Genomic DNA, 14933 nt, shown 5'->3' with positions numbered 1-14933 from the left:
GTGATTGGAACAAACAGGAACATTACAAAGAAAATGAATAGACCATGATTAGTGAAAAGTAACCACAAGTGACTGAACTCAGAGACAAAAACAATTCTGTGAAGTCACGGCAGCAGTGGAACCACAGCTGTTTTTATGCAGATAGTGTGTCAGTGTTTTTCCCTCACACTTTCCCCAGATTACATTAAACTGACTGCTGCTTCCTGGCATTACCTTTCCTTTGTGAGCATGATGTCATCTTCATGAAACTCCTCCCCACTGTAGTACTCTCCTGAGCCTCTCTCTTCATCACTGTCCCCATCACCCCGCTCCTCTCGACGAATGGTGGGGTAAAGCACTCCACTGCTCTCTGACCTGGCAGCCAAACAGTAAAGACACAGTGGATTAGATTAACCTGTTTTTGTTGTTTCTGTTGTTTTGGAGGTTTTCATGCAGATTTAGTGCATCCCCAATCCTAAAGCAGTTGGGACGCTGTGTAAAATGTGTCAAAATAGAATGCAATGATTTGCAAGGCTCATAAACTCTTTTAACTTTTATTCACAATAGAACAGGGAAAGCACATCAAATGTTTAAACTGAGAAAATGTACCATTTTAAGAAAATCTGTCTTAATGACAGAAACAATTTTATTTATACAGTATAGCACCAAATCACAACAATAGTCACCTCAAGGTGCTTTATATTGTAAGGTGAAGACCCTACAATTAACAGAGAAAACTCAACAATCAAAATGACACCCTATGAGCAAGCACTTGGCGACAGTGGGAAGTAAAAACTCCCTTTTAGCAGGAAGAAGCCTCCGGCAGAACCAGGCTCAGGGAGGGGCAGCCATCTGCTGCTCACATACAGTGTCTTCTGTGCACGACAGAGTTTTAACCTGCATTTGTGGACAGTACGGTGAACCGTGTTCACAGACAGAGATGTCCAGAGGTGTTCCTGAGTCTGCACAGCGATTTCCACGATGGAATCATGTCTGTTTTTAATGCATTGACAGCTGAGGGTCCGAAGATCAAGACACAGTTGTGTCCATTGCACACACAGATTTCTCCAGATTTTCTGAATCTTTTGATGATATTATGTACTGTAGATGATGAGATATTCAAAGTCTTCACACATTTATGTCTGATTTATGACTGGTGAACCTCTGCCCATCTTTACTTCTGAGAAACTCTTACTCTCTAAGATGCTCTTTTTAGTACCACTTCCTTTTCCACTCTTTTGTTCCCCCCGTCCCCAACTTTTTTGAGATGTCTTGCTGCCATCAAATACAAAATAAGACAATGCTTTTCATAAAATAGTAGAATGTCTAAGTTTAAACATTAGATATGTTTAATATGATCTATTGTAAATAAAGGATGGGTTTATCAAATTTGCTATTTTTTGCATTCTGTTTTTATTTACATTTTACACAAACAAATTTTAGGGCAAACGGTGCCCCAAAATTTTGGATTGTACAAAAATTAATACTTATTAATACTAGTATGGAAATACTAGCAGTATTCCCATAGACTGCTCATTCAATCAGTCATCACATATAGTATATATTCTGAGCCATATAATTAGGTAAAAGGTAAAAAGCTGTCACATGTTTTGTGATGCACACAAACAGAACCAATATACTGTGAAGCTCTCTGAGTACTAACTTCATGCACATACCTAATATAGGCCTCATAGTAGCGTGTCCTGCTCCAAGGAAGAGGAGATGATTCAGTCAGACAGACGGGATTTTTTGGAACCGGGGACCAGGACAGGAGGGGAAGGAGAGAAGTTGCATGCAGTGACAAAAGACATGATGATACAAACTGAAATGCTTAAATTGTCTTGTCTTGGAAAAGGCAGTTTGTCATTCCCACGAGAAATATACACTGCTCAAAACATAAATAAATAAAAAAACACTTTGAAAATACATCAGATCTCAATGGGAAAAAAATCATGCTGGATATCTACACTGATACAGACTGGGCAGTGAAAAAAGGACACATTATTTGATGGAAAAGAAATGATCAACCTACAAAGGGCTGAAATCAAAGACACCCTGAAAATCAAAGTGAAAAAATTATGCGGCAGGCTAGTCCATTTTGCCAAAATTTCATTGCAGCAACTCAAAATGGTGCTTAGTAGTTTGTATGGCCCCCACGTGCTGGTATGCATGCCTGACAACATCAGGGCATGTTCCTAATGAGACGACGGATGGTGTCCTTGGGGATCTCCTCCCAGATCTGGACCAGGGAATCACTGAGCTCCTGGACAATCTGAAGTGCAACTTGGTTGTGTTGGATGGACTGAAACATAAAGTCTCAGAGGTGTTCTATTGGATTTAGGTCAGGTGAGTGTGGGGGCCAGTCAGTGGTATCAGTTCCTACATCCTCCAGGAACTGCCTGCATACTCTTGCCATATGATACCGGGCATTATCGTGCACCAGAAGGAACCCACTGCACCAGTGTAGGGTCTGACAGTGGGTCCAAGGATTTCATCCTGATACCTAATGGCAGTCAGCATTGCCTAGGCTGTAGAGGTCTGTGCATCCCTCCATGGATATGTCTCCCCAGACCATCACTGACCCACCACCAAACCGATCATGCTGAATGATGTTACAGGCAGATCCTTTCACATCTGTTACATGAACCTGCTCTCATCTGTAAAAAATACAGTGCAGAAATGTTGGACCTGCAAACTCTGGTATTCTATGGCAAATGCCATAGGGTCCAGGTATCACCTCATGCAACCAGTAGTGACCAGTCATGCTAAATGCAAAACTATTTTAAAAAAACAGCCAGAAAAGATGAGGAGGGAAAAAAATGTCAGTGACCTCCACCTGGTGGAGGTGATGCTGGAGCAAGTCTCACAGTATGTTCTTTTTTTTTTTTTTAGTATGTTTCACTTTCCTTTCAGCGTCTTTTCAGACAAAACCCGATCTGCTCAGTTTAACAGACGCTGCAGCCTTTCTGGCTGCCTTTCGCAACTTACTCCACACACAGCCAAAGTGAGCTACTGCATAAAATAGGAGACATAGTTAGATAATGTGTACCAGCTGTGTCAGCCAGCCTCCCCCAGTGCTGCCCAATGAGAGAAACTGCAAAAAAAACCCAGGAGCTACATCTCAGACCCTGCAGACCTCAGCTTGCATGTTAAATCTCAAAGTTTATAACAGAACAATTAGAAAAGGACTCAACAAGTATGGAATGCCAGTAAACCTAAAAGAATGTTCTAAAGAGGAGCAGGCCAGAATTCCTCCACAACCATGTAAGAGACTGATACAGAAAACAATTATTCAAGTTATTGCTGCTGAAAGTGGTTTTGCGAGCTACTGAATCACAGGGTGTACTTAGTTTTTCACAGGTCTGCAAGTGCTTAGCTGAGAATATGCATAGAACAGAAATGACAAATGAATAAAAGCAGTAATTAGTTAAATATATATTATATGCACATATGTTTGCCTGAAATACTATAAGCAGAAGACTAAATTTAGATCTTTTTAATGCAGTGATATGCTGTCATATGAGATGCTCCCATTGGTGCTGTGATTTATCAGCAGCTCCAGCTCCGTGCAGCATACGTATATAACTGTTGTCGATTTTAACACCGCTCTTAGGTATCCTTCAACCAACCTTGTGGAGTGTGACTTCCAAGGCTTGACTTGCAGTCCTTTGCTGTAAGTAGTTGTTGATGATCCATTTCTGGTGGATGACGGCCGACTCCGTCTTAAACACTTCTGCTGCCTCGCAATGGTTATGGAGAGAAGTGAGGGCACATTGGCATTGTTGAGATTGGCATTGGAAGGTATTGGCGATTGATGACAAGTGGAATTACAGTGAGGGTAATTATACAGATGAGTGGTGTGATGATGTTGATTGTGCTGGATGGGTGAAGAGTTCAATTCTGTCTCTCCTTCCCTGTCGTTGCTGCTGCCTCTCCTGCCAATATGTGTGGGTTCAGTTGAGGCAGTGCTGGAGAAGGGCAGGATCTGTAGTGGCCGCTGTGTGACTGTGGTGGGGTGGGAAGAGCCCTGCTGATCCCCACTGACATGATTGACGTGGTTCCCAAAAAGACTGCCATTACGCTGCCGAGAGACACCACAAACAAAGACTGAGATGAGACAGCAAAACAAAGTTAAGTGAACTAAGCTAAGCTAAACATATTTTCTTCTATCAGAGATAATCAGAGATATCAGTGTAATCTCAGTATTTTCATTATTTCAGTGTCATCACTGAAAATTAGACTTGTGGTGCAATATTAAAATATTCATTTTCAGATATTCTGAAAAACTGAAAACTATGAAATGAGTGAATGACTAAGAACACGTGTTAGAAACACATCAGGCAGAAAGTTAAGTGGAGATGAAAAAAACTGAGAAACATCCTGTTAACACACTCCTCACTGTGTACAGCACACAAAAGACATATCTAAAGGGAATTTCTCAGGAAATTTTACTCTGTAGATTTCCTCCTCTTCCTCTCCGTTTTCATCTACAAGTCCTTCCTCCTGTAGGTCACATGAAATGGCGCGACGGATTTCTGGTCCAATGTCATGCAGCGTGCGCAAGCCAGCCTGCAAGAAGGACACGTGTCATACCAAGCCATTACAGGTTTAATATATTTGCAAGGTTGTGGTTGGCAGATTTCTTGTGCATGAAAATGAATCTGCCTGGACAAGTCCACGAATACAACAATTCTAAATGCTGTTCATGCTAGTTTAAAGGCTGTTAGTCATCTGTGTACTGGAGCGTTTCGGATTTGTGAAGTATAAAAAAAAGATAAGCAGAACTTTTTTTTACAGAGCCACTGCACCCAGAGATCATCCATCTCTGTGGGTTTTTTCTCGGTGTGGATACACAGAAGAAGGTTTAATTATAAAGGAGTTTCAGACAAAACATACTCAGCATGCTAACTTTTGCAGAGAACTATTATTGTTCCTTAATATGCCCATAATGTGATGAGCTCTTTCTTACTTACTTACTTTTTTATATTATATTAACAGACAGTACCAGTCAAAAGTTTGGACACATTTACCCATTCACATGAATGGGTAAGTGTTAGCTGCTTAAAGCTAATTTGCATCTGCAGCCCCCTCGCAGGTTACATGCAAAAGATCACAACAATAAAATAACACATGAAAATTAAATCACAATACATAAAAGACATCCGCACACCCATAAGCACCAAGCAAGAAAAAACAGACACCAATGTTTTCATGTTTCATTCAAAAATGACTCAAAACTCACTGCATTTGCTCTGCGAAATTGACTTGGATGATCACTTAAAGGCCATAAATGACAGAGTGGAAATCAGTGGGTTTGGTTCGATGTGTCTTTGGTAGCAACTAAGCTGTTAATAAAGCTGATGCAATATGATGCATGAGGTACTTTCAAACTGCAAAAAGGCCAAAAGACGATACAGACAGGACACAGACAATACTCCATCCTGTGTCTGTGTTTTTCATCTTGTTGGATATGAGTTTTCTGATATTTATTTTTTTATGATGATGGTAAGCAAACTTTGTGTGGTTTATCAATCTTTAAATCTAGTTTAGATTTAAATTTATGAGTAAACTAACATTATTCATTGTACAGTGAATTGATTGAGTGCCACTTCTGTGTACTTTGTACTTTTCTCACCTGTAGAGCCAAGGTAGTGTTCAGCCTCTCCCATGAGCGCCTTCCCACAAGACCTTGCTCCTTGCGCCTCTTGAACTTTCTGAAGTAGTCCTGTATCAGGAAGGTGGCATAGAACTTCCCCACTGTTACCTCGTCATCTGAGTGAACAGACCAGACACATCCAAGCCTCCCAGATCAACACCAAAATACCTGCATACCAAAACAGCTCAACACCGCAAATCAGTTTAAATCCAAAATATTCATTCAGTCAGTTACTGCTACTATGTCACCATCTCAGAGAGCATTTCAAATATCAAAACTGAGGTCAAAAAATATCACAAGAATGAAGCACCAGTGCTGCAGCACTTTAAAAAAAGATATTTATCAACACATATTCCCAAAATGCGATAAATCCTCAATGCTTAACCAGGACATTTACAGCTAACTGAGTCAAACACTTCTGCACAAATAAGCACATTTTTTAGCATATCAAAGATGTAATTTCTCAGCCCTATTACCAGGTATTATCCTTGTCATGGTAAACAAAGATATAAAGATATAAACTCTATGCATGCCGTGAATCATGCCAGGTGAGCTTTTGCACTAATGGCAGCTGATTATCTGTCGACCTCTGCAAATTACATTTACTCTCATAAAAGCAAATAAAGCAAGTTATAGCTTGACACTCGATAACATCTATGCCTGCAGCCACCATCTTTCTCAACAGGCATTAAGTTATGAAAGACTCCTTTCACAAAAAACGAGCACATACACAAAACTGCTCAGAAGAGTTACGCAAAATCTTCAGAAATGAAGTTTCTGTGACAGATTTTTTTTTTTTTATGATAAAGCAGAGGCACATTCACTTAAAAGTCAAATAAACTGAAACAGTAACGTCCACACAGTCTAGTGCTACAACGTATGGTGACTGCGGACTATGAGTTCAGAGACAGATGGTCAGTGTTTTACATCCTAGAGCAACAACATGATCTGTAGCAAGAAGCGCATGCAAGAAAACAGCTGAGTGAAAGGTTTAAAGAAGCAAGGGTGAGCACTATAGATCCTCTATCAAGACAGAAAACAGAAACTTAATTGAGCTGGAAGGGAAACTGTGACTGCACACACTATCTGCCATGCAGGGAGGCTAATCGAGCGTGGCTCTAATTCTCTCAGATAAGTGGCCGTTGAAGCAGAATGGGGAGAGAGGCTAAACAGTAAAAAAAAAAAAGCCGGCTGAATCACGGCGTGCAGGAAAAGCGTTTTTCTCAGAGTTTTTCTGTTTGTTAGTTTGTCACCACCTTTCCTTGACCCATTTGAGCTGGAGTGGAAATGAGTAAAGGTGACAAATGTCACCATCATTCTCTCCAGGGGTTCAAAGAGAGAAGATGAAGAAGAAGATGATGCATCTTCCAGAATCAGACACTTTTCTCTGCACATGTGGCACAGTCGGAGTTAAACTGCACAGGGCTCTGTTCAGAAATAAAAAAAATTTGGTGCCAAAAAAAAAATTTTATTTTTAAAAAATGCTCATCTTTATTTTAAAAATCAGAAATTGGCGATGTCATGTAGTTTATGTAGTATGTAGTATAGTAAATACATGATATCACTCATTTCACTTTCAAAAACATCTAATAAGGCCGCACTGATGAAATCTTACTTACGTTTTCATGCACAGTAAAATTATTTTGTTTTTACTGAGAAAAATCATATTTTTTTACGATTCATGTTTGGAAGAAAGTCTTCAGTTTCATTTAAGTCCAAGTTTGCTGAAAACACAATAACTGAATTTACACAAATGAGCAACATTTCAAAACTGAAAATCCCTGAATTTTTTATTTTATTTTATTTTTCTTAATAATAAGATCTGATCTGGTATAGGTGCATCAACTCTATGCCCACATATGTTGTGGATTTCCTTTCTGGACAGAGCCCAGTGACGTTTTTAAGTGAGGTATCAGTAGCTTCATGCCACCAGCCTAAAACAGAACTGCTCCAAAGAGCTCAGGACGGCAGAAAGAGAAGAAAAGAAGGCCAGTGACTGAAAGCAAAGGGAGCTGTAGAACAGAGCTTGGCAGAAAAGACTCAGAAAAAGAACAAAAAAAGAGAGAGAGAGAGAGAGCGGGGTTAGCAAAGTAATGCACACAGAGACATGCAGTACAAGCATTAGTAGTAAGCAGTAAGCACAGACACACACTGGAGTAGCTACGTGAGCACAGCTAAAGGGAGTCACACTTGTTCTGACTCACAACAGTGTGAAAACCTCTAACCTAGCAGTTTATAAAAACTGACTCACAAATAGAGTATTCATGAAAAGGTGTGGTGTGAGTAACACATCACTGTGGTTAACAGTGACACACGTTCACCTGAAAGGAACAAGGAGCGTTTCTGGGGATCGAGAATATCCTGTTATTTTGTTGTGGTCAAAAATGTGGTCATGCAGCATCAAAAAAAAAAGCAAAAACAGGATGTTGAAGGCTTCTTGTGGACACGTCCTTACCTCCCGCTTCCTGTTTTGTAAAGCTTACTTTTGTCTGCATTCCATCTTGCCTTTTACACCTACTGCTCTGGATCACAAGTGCACATACGCAGAGCCACAAAAAAAGCACCCAAAAGACTCACGTCTTCTTTTTATTCCACTCTGGCTGCTGTCAAAGAGGTTTTTGGCATTTTTCTTTTTCATTTTATTGATTTTTAAAATTATTACTACTAATTTTGGCTTCAGGTATATTTAGTCTGATAAGAATCCATCTATTATTATTATTATTGTTATCGTATGAGCAAGAGAATGGTACAGAGACGTGAGAAAGACTCGGTGTTCTCCCTGTGCATGTGTGCATAATGATCACTGACCGCCTGCTGGGGGCACCACTTGGTCCAGCAGCTTCATGCTGGTCCTCTTCCAGATCTTCTTGATCACCGCTCTAAGCTCCTCATTGGCTTGCTCCAGGTTACCTTTGAAAAGTGCAACCAAGGTTAAAAATAAGTAAGAGTATGAACTCTGTTTTTCACATACATATTCATACACAGTCATAACACAAGTCTAAACAGTTCTTACCAGTATAAGTGACTAATCTGTATTCAGTTGCTAAGTTATTTCTATTTTAAAGGGTCATGTTGATTATGCAGAGGACTCTGAGGAGGGACTACTTAAATAGCTATAGCTCCCTCTTGTGGTAAAATGTTAAATTAACATGTGGGCTTCCTGACAGCTGCGATTAAGAGACTATAATACTGAGAATAAAATATTATTAATATCCATCCATCCATCCATTTTCTTCCGCTTATCCGGGGCCGGGTCGCGGGGGCAGAAGCCTAAGCAGAGAAGCCCAAGCTTCCCTCTCCCCAGCCACCTCCTCCAGCTCATCCGGAGGGACCCCAAGGCGTTCCCAGGCCAGCCGAGATACATAATCTCTCCAGCGTGTCCTGGGTCTACCACGGGGCCTCTTCCTCTATATTATTAATATATCAAATATTATTAATTATAAATGATGCCTGAGCCATCGCTGAGTAAACAAGACTAACATTTGAAGAGTGTAACTGACTAAAACAAATGTGGTTTGACTTAGAGTGAGATGTTTTTTGAGTACTTCAATAATTTTATCTAGTGTAAAACTACTGCATGTTTGCTTTATTTGTTAAATATCCTTCTAAAATGTCTTTCTTTTTTCTTATTTATTGCTGATGTTAGTATAAGGCTTCATTCCCAGTGTACTTAAATGTGTCTCTCGGTAACTTCAGGCTGCTGTAACAGTTTCTCTGGACTGCGATTAAGGAGCAGCACATACAACAGGTCACTGTATCCATTACCCTCACCGCTCAGTCTTCTTACTTAAACTCTCAAAATGTCATAATTCTTAAAAGGCATTCAAAAGCATACTACACGATATGACAGAATGCACAGAAAGGTAACAGAAAGCAACCAATAATTTTGCAGCTCCCCAGCGGCTAAAGGTGCACACTCACCCTCAGTCTTAATCTTGAGAGCAGTGCGGACCAAAGCAAACAAGGTGGCATTAAACATTACAGTTCCGTCACTGTTCAGGGGCATGTTCATTGCCACCAGACGCTGCAAAATAATTCAAACCACAGATTAACAGATCGGGCAGCAATTGTGAAATAAGCACTGTGACAACAGCAAGTTTAAATGAAAAGCTCTGACGTATTTTTATGAAATACACACAAAGATCATGAAACTCATTATCTTCACAGCTGCAAGTGTGTGGAAAGTTGTGGAAACCCACCTTACAGGCCACTCTGTGAGGGCAGAGCTTGCCAAAGCCCAGTGGGGGCTGGATCCTCCTCAACAGAGTTACTACATCAAGATGCTTTATCCTGCCCCTGACAGCAAAGCACATTCAGATGAAACGCATCACACCCATCACGGTCTCTACTATAGCCACAGGCCCTAATAAGAACTAAGTAAGTGCACTTTAGAGAGCCATAAAGAATATAATAAGAAAATCACCATCACATATATTTCTTATTGAAGCTGTTTTTAACACTAGTATGCCATTTAAAAGGTAAATAACAAGAGAAAATCCATAACCCTTCAAAACTGGTCCTGAGTACTCACTTAGCTTCAGGGTCGTATTCTGACCAGATCCTTTTAAACTCGTCCAAGTGGTGCGGCCCGAGAATGGACCAATCACGGGTCAGATAGTCAAAATTATCCATGATGACAGCTACAAATAGGTTTATGATCTGAAAGGACAACATGCAATATTTCTTTTAGTACTAACTGCACACAGGTCTGTGAACAAACTCAGGTCTGTGGTCTAAAATGAACACAGCCAGATGTCTGAAGAGTACCAGGAAAGCACAGAGCATGTAGAAGCTGATGAAGTAGATAATAGCAAAGCCGCTGCCACAGGTCCTCTCCTCTCCGGGGTTGTAGTCTGACTCTGAATCACACAGCTTGCCCGGCATGCAGGCCAGCATGATTTCCTGCCACGCCTCGCCCGTAGCACACCTAACATAAAACAAGATATAACGTCAATACAGATGCAGCTGTACATACCAAATACAGCTAGATTTATTATGTATTGTGACCTACAGAAACACACTGACCTGAAGAGCATCAGGACAGCTTGAGGAAAGGTTTGAAAGTTGTTGTTGCGGTTGATTTGCGTTCCATCTACCATTGCTATTTTCCCAAACACCTTAAAGAAGAGAAGATAAATCCAATTAGATTCTGTCAGAGGAACACACACATGTTATGGAGGGTGTCTAACAGGTTCCACTCATGTAATGATAGCATGTCATAACAAATTACCTGCATTCCAATTACAGCATAGATGAAGAACAGCATGGCTATCAGGAGTGCAACATAAGGAAGAGCCTGAGAGAGGAAAAAAAGAATTGTGTGTTTAACATAAGCTGTTTCCACTCATCACTGCTTTTGTTGTATGTTTGTGTTCTACACAACAGAACACATCCTACCAGTTTTTTCAGTGCGACTGTTGTATGGCCACTTCATGATACTTCTACTTCAGATTGTTTGATTTTTTTTTTTATCACAAACCAGAGTAACTGTCATTATATATTGTACTGGCAACCAAATAGTGATACTACTCTGAAGTACTGTGCAGTGTTATAGTTTCTGATAAGTGTAGAGGATAATCGTTTTGCTTTGTAATAACACAAAAAATGGCTGAGTTTGCCACAAAAGGGATGGAAGAAAAAAATCGATACAGTACAGTATTGGGATATTTTGAGTGGCGATATTGTATCAATACATGGTGGCATTTTATTATATGAACAGCATTTACAAATTGAACTTTCTAGTAGCAGAATAATAAAATCAATGGTTTTTTTAAGTGAGGTCAGCAGTGGTGACAGTCAGCTTGTAAAACAAAGCTCGAGGCATTGGAGCGAGAAATCAGAAATGCACCATTCACATTTAAATCAAACTTGGACTTATTTTGGAGTTTTTAAGGAGGATGGGACAAAGGAGATGGATGTGACACGTGGGATTTGCAAGGAGTGTTGTATCTAAGTAAAATACTTTGGGAACACTACATTATTATTATCATTACCTTGATTTTATCAGGAAATCCCATTGAAATTGCAATCTCTTTTACAAAAGAGACCTGGCCAAGATAGCAGCCACATACTGTGATAATATTGAATTGTGGAGTCTTTGGTGAGTCCCTTCTCTGCTACAGTCTCACCTGGAAGGACTTAATGAAGGTCCACAGGAGGGTCCTGATCCCCTCCCCCCTGCTCAGCAGTTTGACCAATCGCATCACCCTGAACAAGCGAAAGAAGGTGATGGAGATGCGAGCGCTGTCCTCTGTGTTCTGAAGTGGATGAGGGAGAGAGTGATTATGGGACAGAGAAACAAAAGGTGTAACACACTGCAGCACACTAAGAAAAATATGCACGGCTCATTCATTCATGCAGTCAGTCATACATGCATTCTTACGAGAGTCATGTATGGGATATATTAGTCACCAAGCAACACAAAAGAAATTTAAATGCTTGTGAAAAAATGCCTCCCATTTTGGAGTTTAGAAATTCTTGACAGTGACGACAACAAACAAGCATGCAGAACAACTGTGTGTTAAACACCATGCCATTAACGGACCTGGAGGACTTACACACACACTAAATTTAACTGTGGATTTAACTGTGGATGACCACACAGAGCTTTATCTGCAAATGCGTAAAACCTAAATCAAGAGCAGTTCAACGTAAATAATCTGACTGCTAACACTAGTGCAAAAAAAGCTGCACTAAAATGAAGGACAAAAGAGCACACAGTCTCATCTAATCCTGTGTGTCATGCCATGCACCCAGACAGGACAACAATATCAGCAGATTCAAACTGGTGCCAAAATGCAACAAACCGGGTGGAGTCAGAACGGGACTGTGACAAACACTGAGAGTTAAACACAAACCCTCACACTGGATTGAATCAGCTCTGGTTTTAAAAAAAAAAGCATCTCGACGCTTTCAGCACTAACTGAGCAAAAGTGTAACAACAGAAAGATGTTGATGCTTTGATTTTTTTTTTTGGATGGTCACAGAAGGGTGAGGGTCTTAAATAAAAGAGGAGGGGCTTCTTACCCCTGGCTCCACTATCACCTTGACAACAGGAATGGCTGCCGACTTGAAACCAAAAGCCTAAAGTTAATCCGAGTTACACGAACCAGCTGTGCAGCACCAAACCATTCACAGGTGAGTGCTGCTGCAAACATCACACATCAGCATTTACTTTTGTTTCATTCAACACCTAAACACATGAAAAACTCTCAGAAGCACCTGCATTTCAAACAAAATAAAATAAAACACAGCATCACAACTTACCAGCAAGGACAGCAGTATAAGCTTCTCACCACATATTCTTAGCAGTAACACCACAAATAAGATGCATGCACGCAAACCTGAAGCGAGATTAGCTAATGCAAAATAATATATAGTTTAACTACATAAATAAAGTTTGCCAATAAAGTTTGCACCACAACTTTTTTTTCCCTTTCTGGCAGAGGGAGAAAATTCCTGACAGTTTTTTAGATAAAGTGATTGTTTTATTGCTTCAGGTATTGTTGTTTAATGCAACTCAGCTCCTGCTATGAAGCGCTGATTTGCTCTCAAAAAAAAAAAAAAAAACCTGCTGCTTCACTCAACTTATCTCCAAATTTTCTGTCACATTATTCTGTATATCACATTTTACAGTGCCTTACTTTAAACACTCATTCAGAACAGTTTGGACAAACAAACATCATGACATGGAAAAGGTGGCAAAAAGCATGAAATCAGTGTTAACATGAGCCACAAAAAAGGACAAAGAGTTGCCTTGTAGTAGCAGTACAGCAAATTCATTAACAAACTAAACAACTCATCTAATTATAATTTATAACTTGCTGTTTTTTTAAAAATACACATTTAATATATGCAGATCCATTTTCCCTGTTCCACACAAAGCAAATGTCTCCCTTCCCTTCTTCTGGCTGGAGTAAATAATTATCTAATGTGTGTCAAAACTCTCATTATAATTAAAAGAAGTTGTTAAACTCAAACATACTTTAACCCCTTACATGGTGTTTGTATTTCACGCCTTCACAGACTCGGCCGAACCCAGGCCAAAGGTTCCTCCATAATAAGTGTCTGTGCAGAATTTGGTCTGCAGATCTGTTATCACACAATATCCTGTCCTGTTTATGTAAGAAAATATATGAATATATAACAGCCTTAATGGTTTAAAAATATTTTATTCAAAATGAAAATGGTAAGAACATCTGGAAGTGCTTTTCACTGGGATGTATTATATAAACCATGAAACACTGTCCTCACTGCTATATCATAAATATATCAAACATTCTCATAACCACCATCAATATTAATTCAATATTAATTGTCACTTAGAGCACAAAACTTGCTTAAATTGGTGTTGTGAAGAATAATTAACTATGAATGAAAAAGAGGCAGTTGTGATCTTGATTGCAACGCTGATGCTACAACAAGGCACTCTCGCTGGGGAAGATATGCCAATAAATGATTACTTACATTGATCTCAGTGATGGCAATGTCAACCACGCTACCCACAACAATTAAGGCATCAAACGTGTTCCATGCATCAGCAAAATAGTTCTGCAAGCACAGGCAACAAAGACACGCAGAAAAGAAGAAAGAGAGACAACAAAGCGAGGAAGAAAAGGAAGGAGAGTAGGAAAAAAGAAGTGTGAAAGACAGAAAGAAAAGAGCGTCAAAAAGTTGTGCTTTGATATAACAGAGCGAGGTTGAAAAGGTTGACAGTTTTCCTGTCTGAGGTTGTGAGAGTACCAGCTTTACATGCTGGCTGTTGGCACTGCGCGCTTTATAGGTGCTGGTAGCAAATAGCAGATTTTCCAGTAATTTAGCAGATATTTGGTCTATGGTGCTTAATCAACCAATGAACAGAGATTTAAAAGATTGTTTCAAGAGCAGAAACTGGTCAATACTAAATTAAGACAGGAAGGTGAGGAAGGAGGAAAGATGTGAAGGATGGAAAAAAAAAAAAGGAGTGGCAGCAGCAGGAAGAGGGAAGGACAGACTTCTATATACTGACGTCTTTCTACCTGGCTGAGTATGATGTCGACTACACTGCCGATCACCACCAGAGCATCGAAGACATTCCAGGCGTCCCCGACATAGCCCTGAATGTGGCAGCATGCACAGCCAGCGGGAGGGGGGGGCAGGAGAGGAGGGTGATGCAGGAAAGTATAAACGGTTACAGTGAGAAGTAAATGAGGATGACAATAAGAAATAAATGGAAGGAGGAGAAAGCCACTGAGCTAAGAGCCCGTGATGGGAGGTAACGGGAACAGGAAGAATGAGGGCTGGCTTAAAATGCCTTCAG

General features: G+C 40.1%; 1 protein-coding gene across 1 annotated transcript in view; it reads right to left on the bottom strand.

Annotated features, from left to right (window-relative positions):
* The window catches only part of cacna1db (calcium channel, voltage-dependent, L type, alpha 1D subunit, b), an 82480-nt gene that overhangs the window by 4516 nt on the left and 63031 nt on the right, over window positions 1-14933 (bottom strand). The window contains exons 31-44 of the mRNA XM_030733042.1: window positions 14102-14185; window positions 11764-11892; window positions 10866-10931; window positions 10661-10752; window positions 10403-10562; window positions 10167-10294; window positions 9835-9931; window positions 9557-9659; window positions 8444-8545; window positions 5615-5751; window positions 4432-4548; window positions 3609-4060; window positions 1656-1682; window positions 214-354 (exon numbers count right to left, since the gene is read on the bottom strand). Of these exons, the coding sequence (XP_030588902.1) occupies window positions 214-354; window positions 1656-1682; window positions 3609-4060; window positions 4432-4548; window positions 5615-5751; window positions 8444-8545; window positions 9557-9659; window positions 9835-9931; window positions 10167-10294; window positions 10403-10562; window positions 10661-10752; window positions 10866-10931; window positions 11764-11892; window positions 14102-14185 (1835 nt within the window). The remainder of the gene's footprint in view (window positions 1-213; window positions 355-1655; window positions 1683-3608; window positions 4061-4431; window positions 4549-5614; window positions 5752-8443; window positions 8546-9556; window positions 9660-9834; window positions 9932-10166; window positions 10295-10402; window positions 10563-10660; window positions 10753-10865; window positions 10932-11763; window positions 11893-14101; window positions 14186-14933) is intronic.

This window comes from Archocentrus centrarchus, chromosome 7 (genome assembly GCF_007364275.1).
Source record: "Archocentrus centrarchus isolate MPI-CPG fArcCen1 chromosome 7, fArcCen1, whole genome shotgun sequence".
NCBI classification, from domain to species: domain Eukaryota; kingdom Metazoa; phylum Chordata; class Actinopteri; order Cichliformes; family Cichlidae; genus Archocentrus; species Archocentrus centrarchus.
This window is presented reverse-complemented; position numbering and strand designations above follow the sequence as displayed.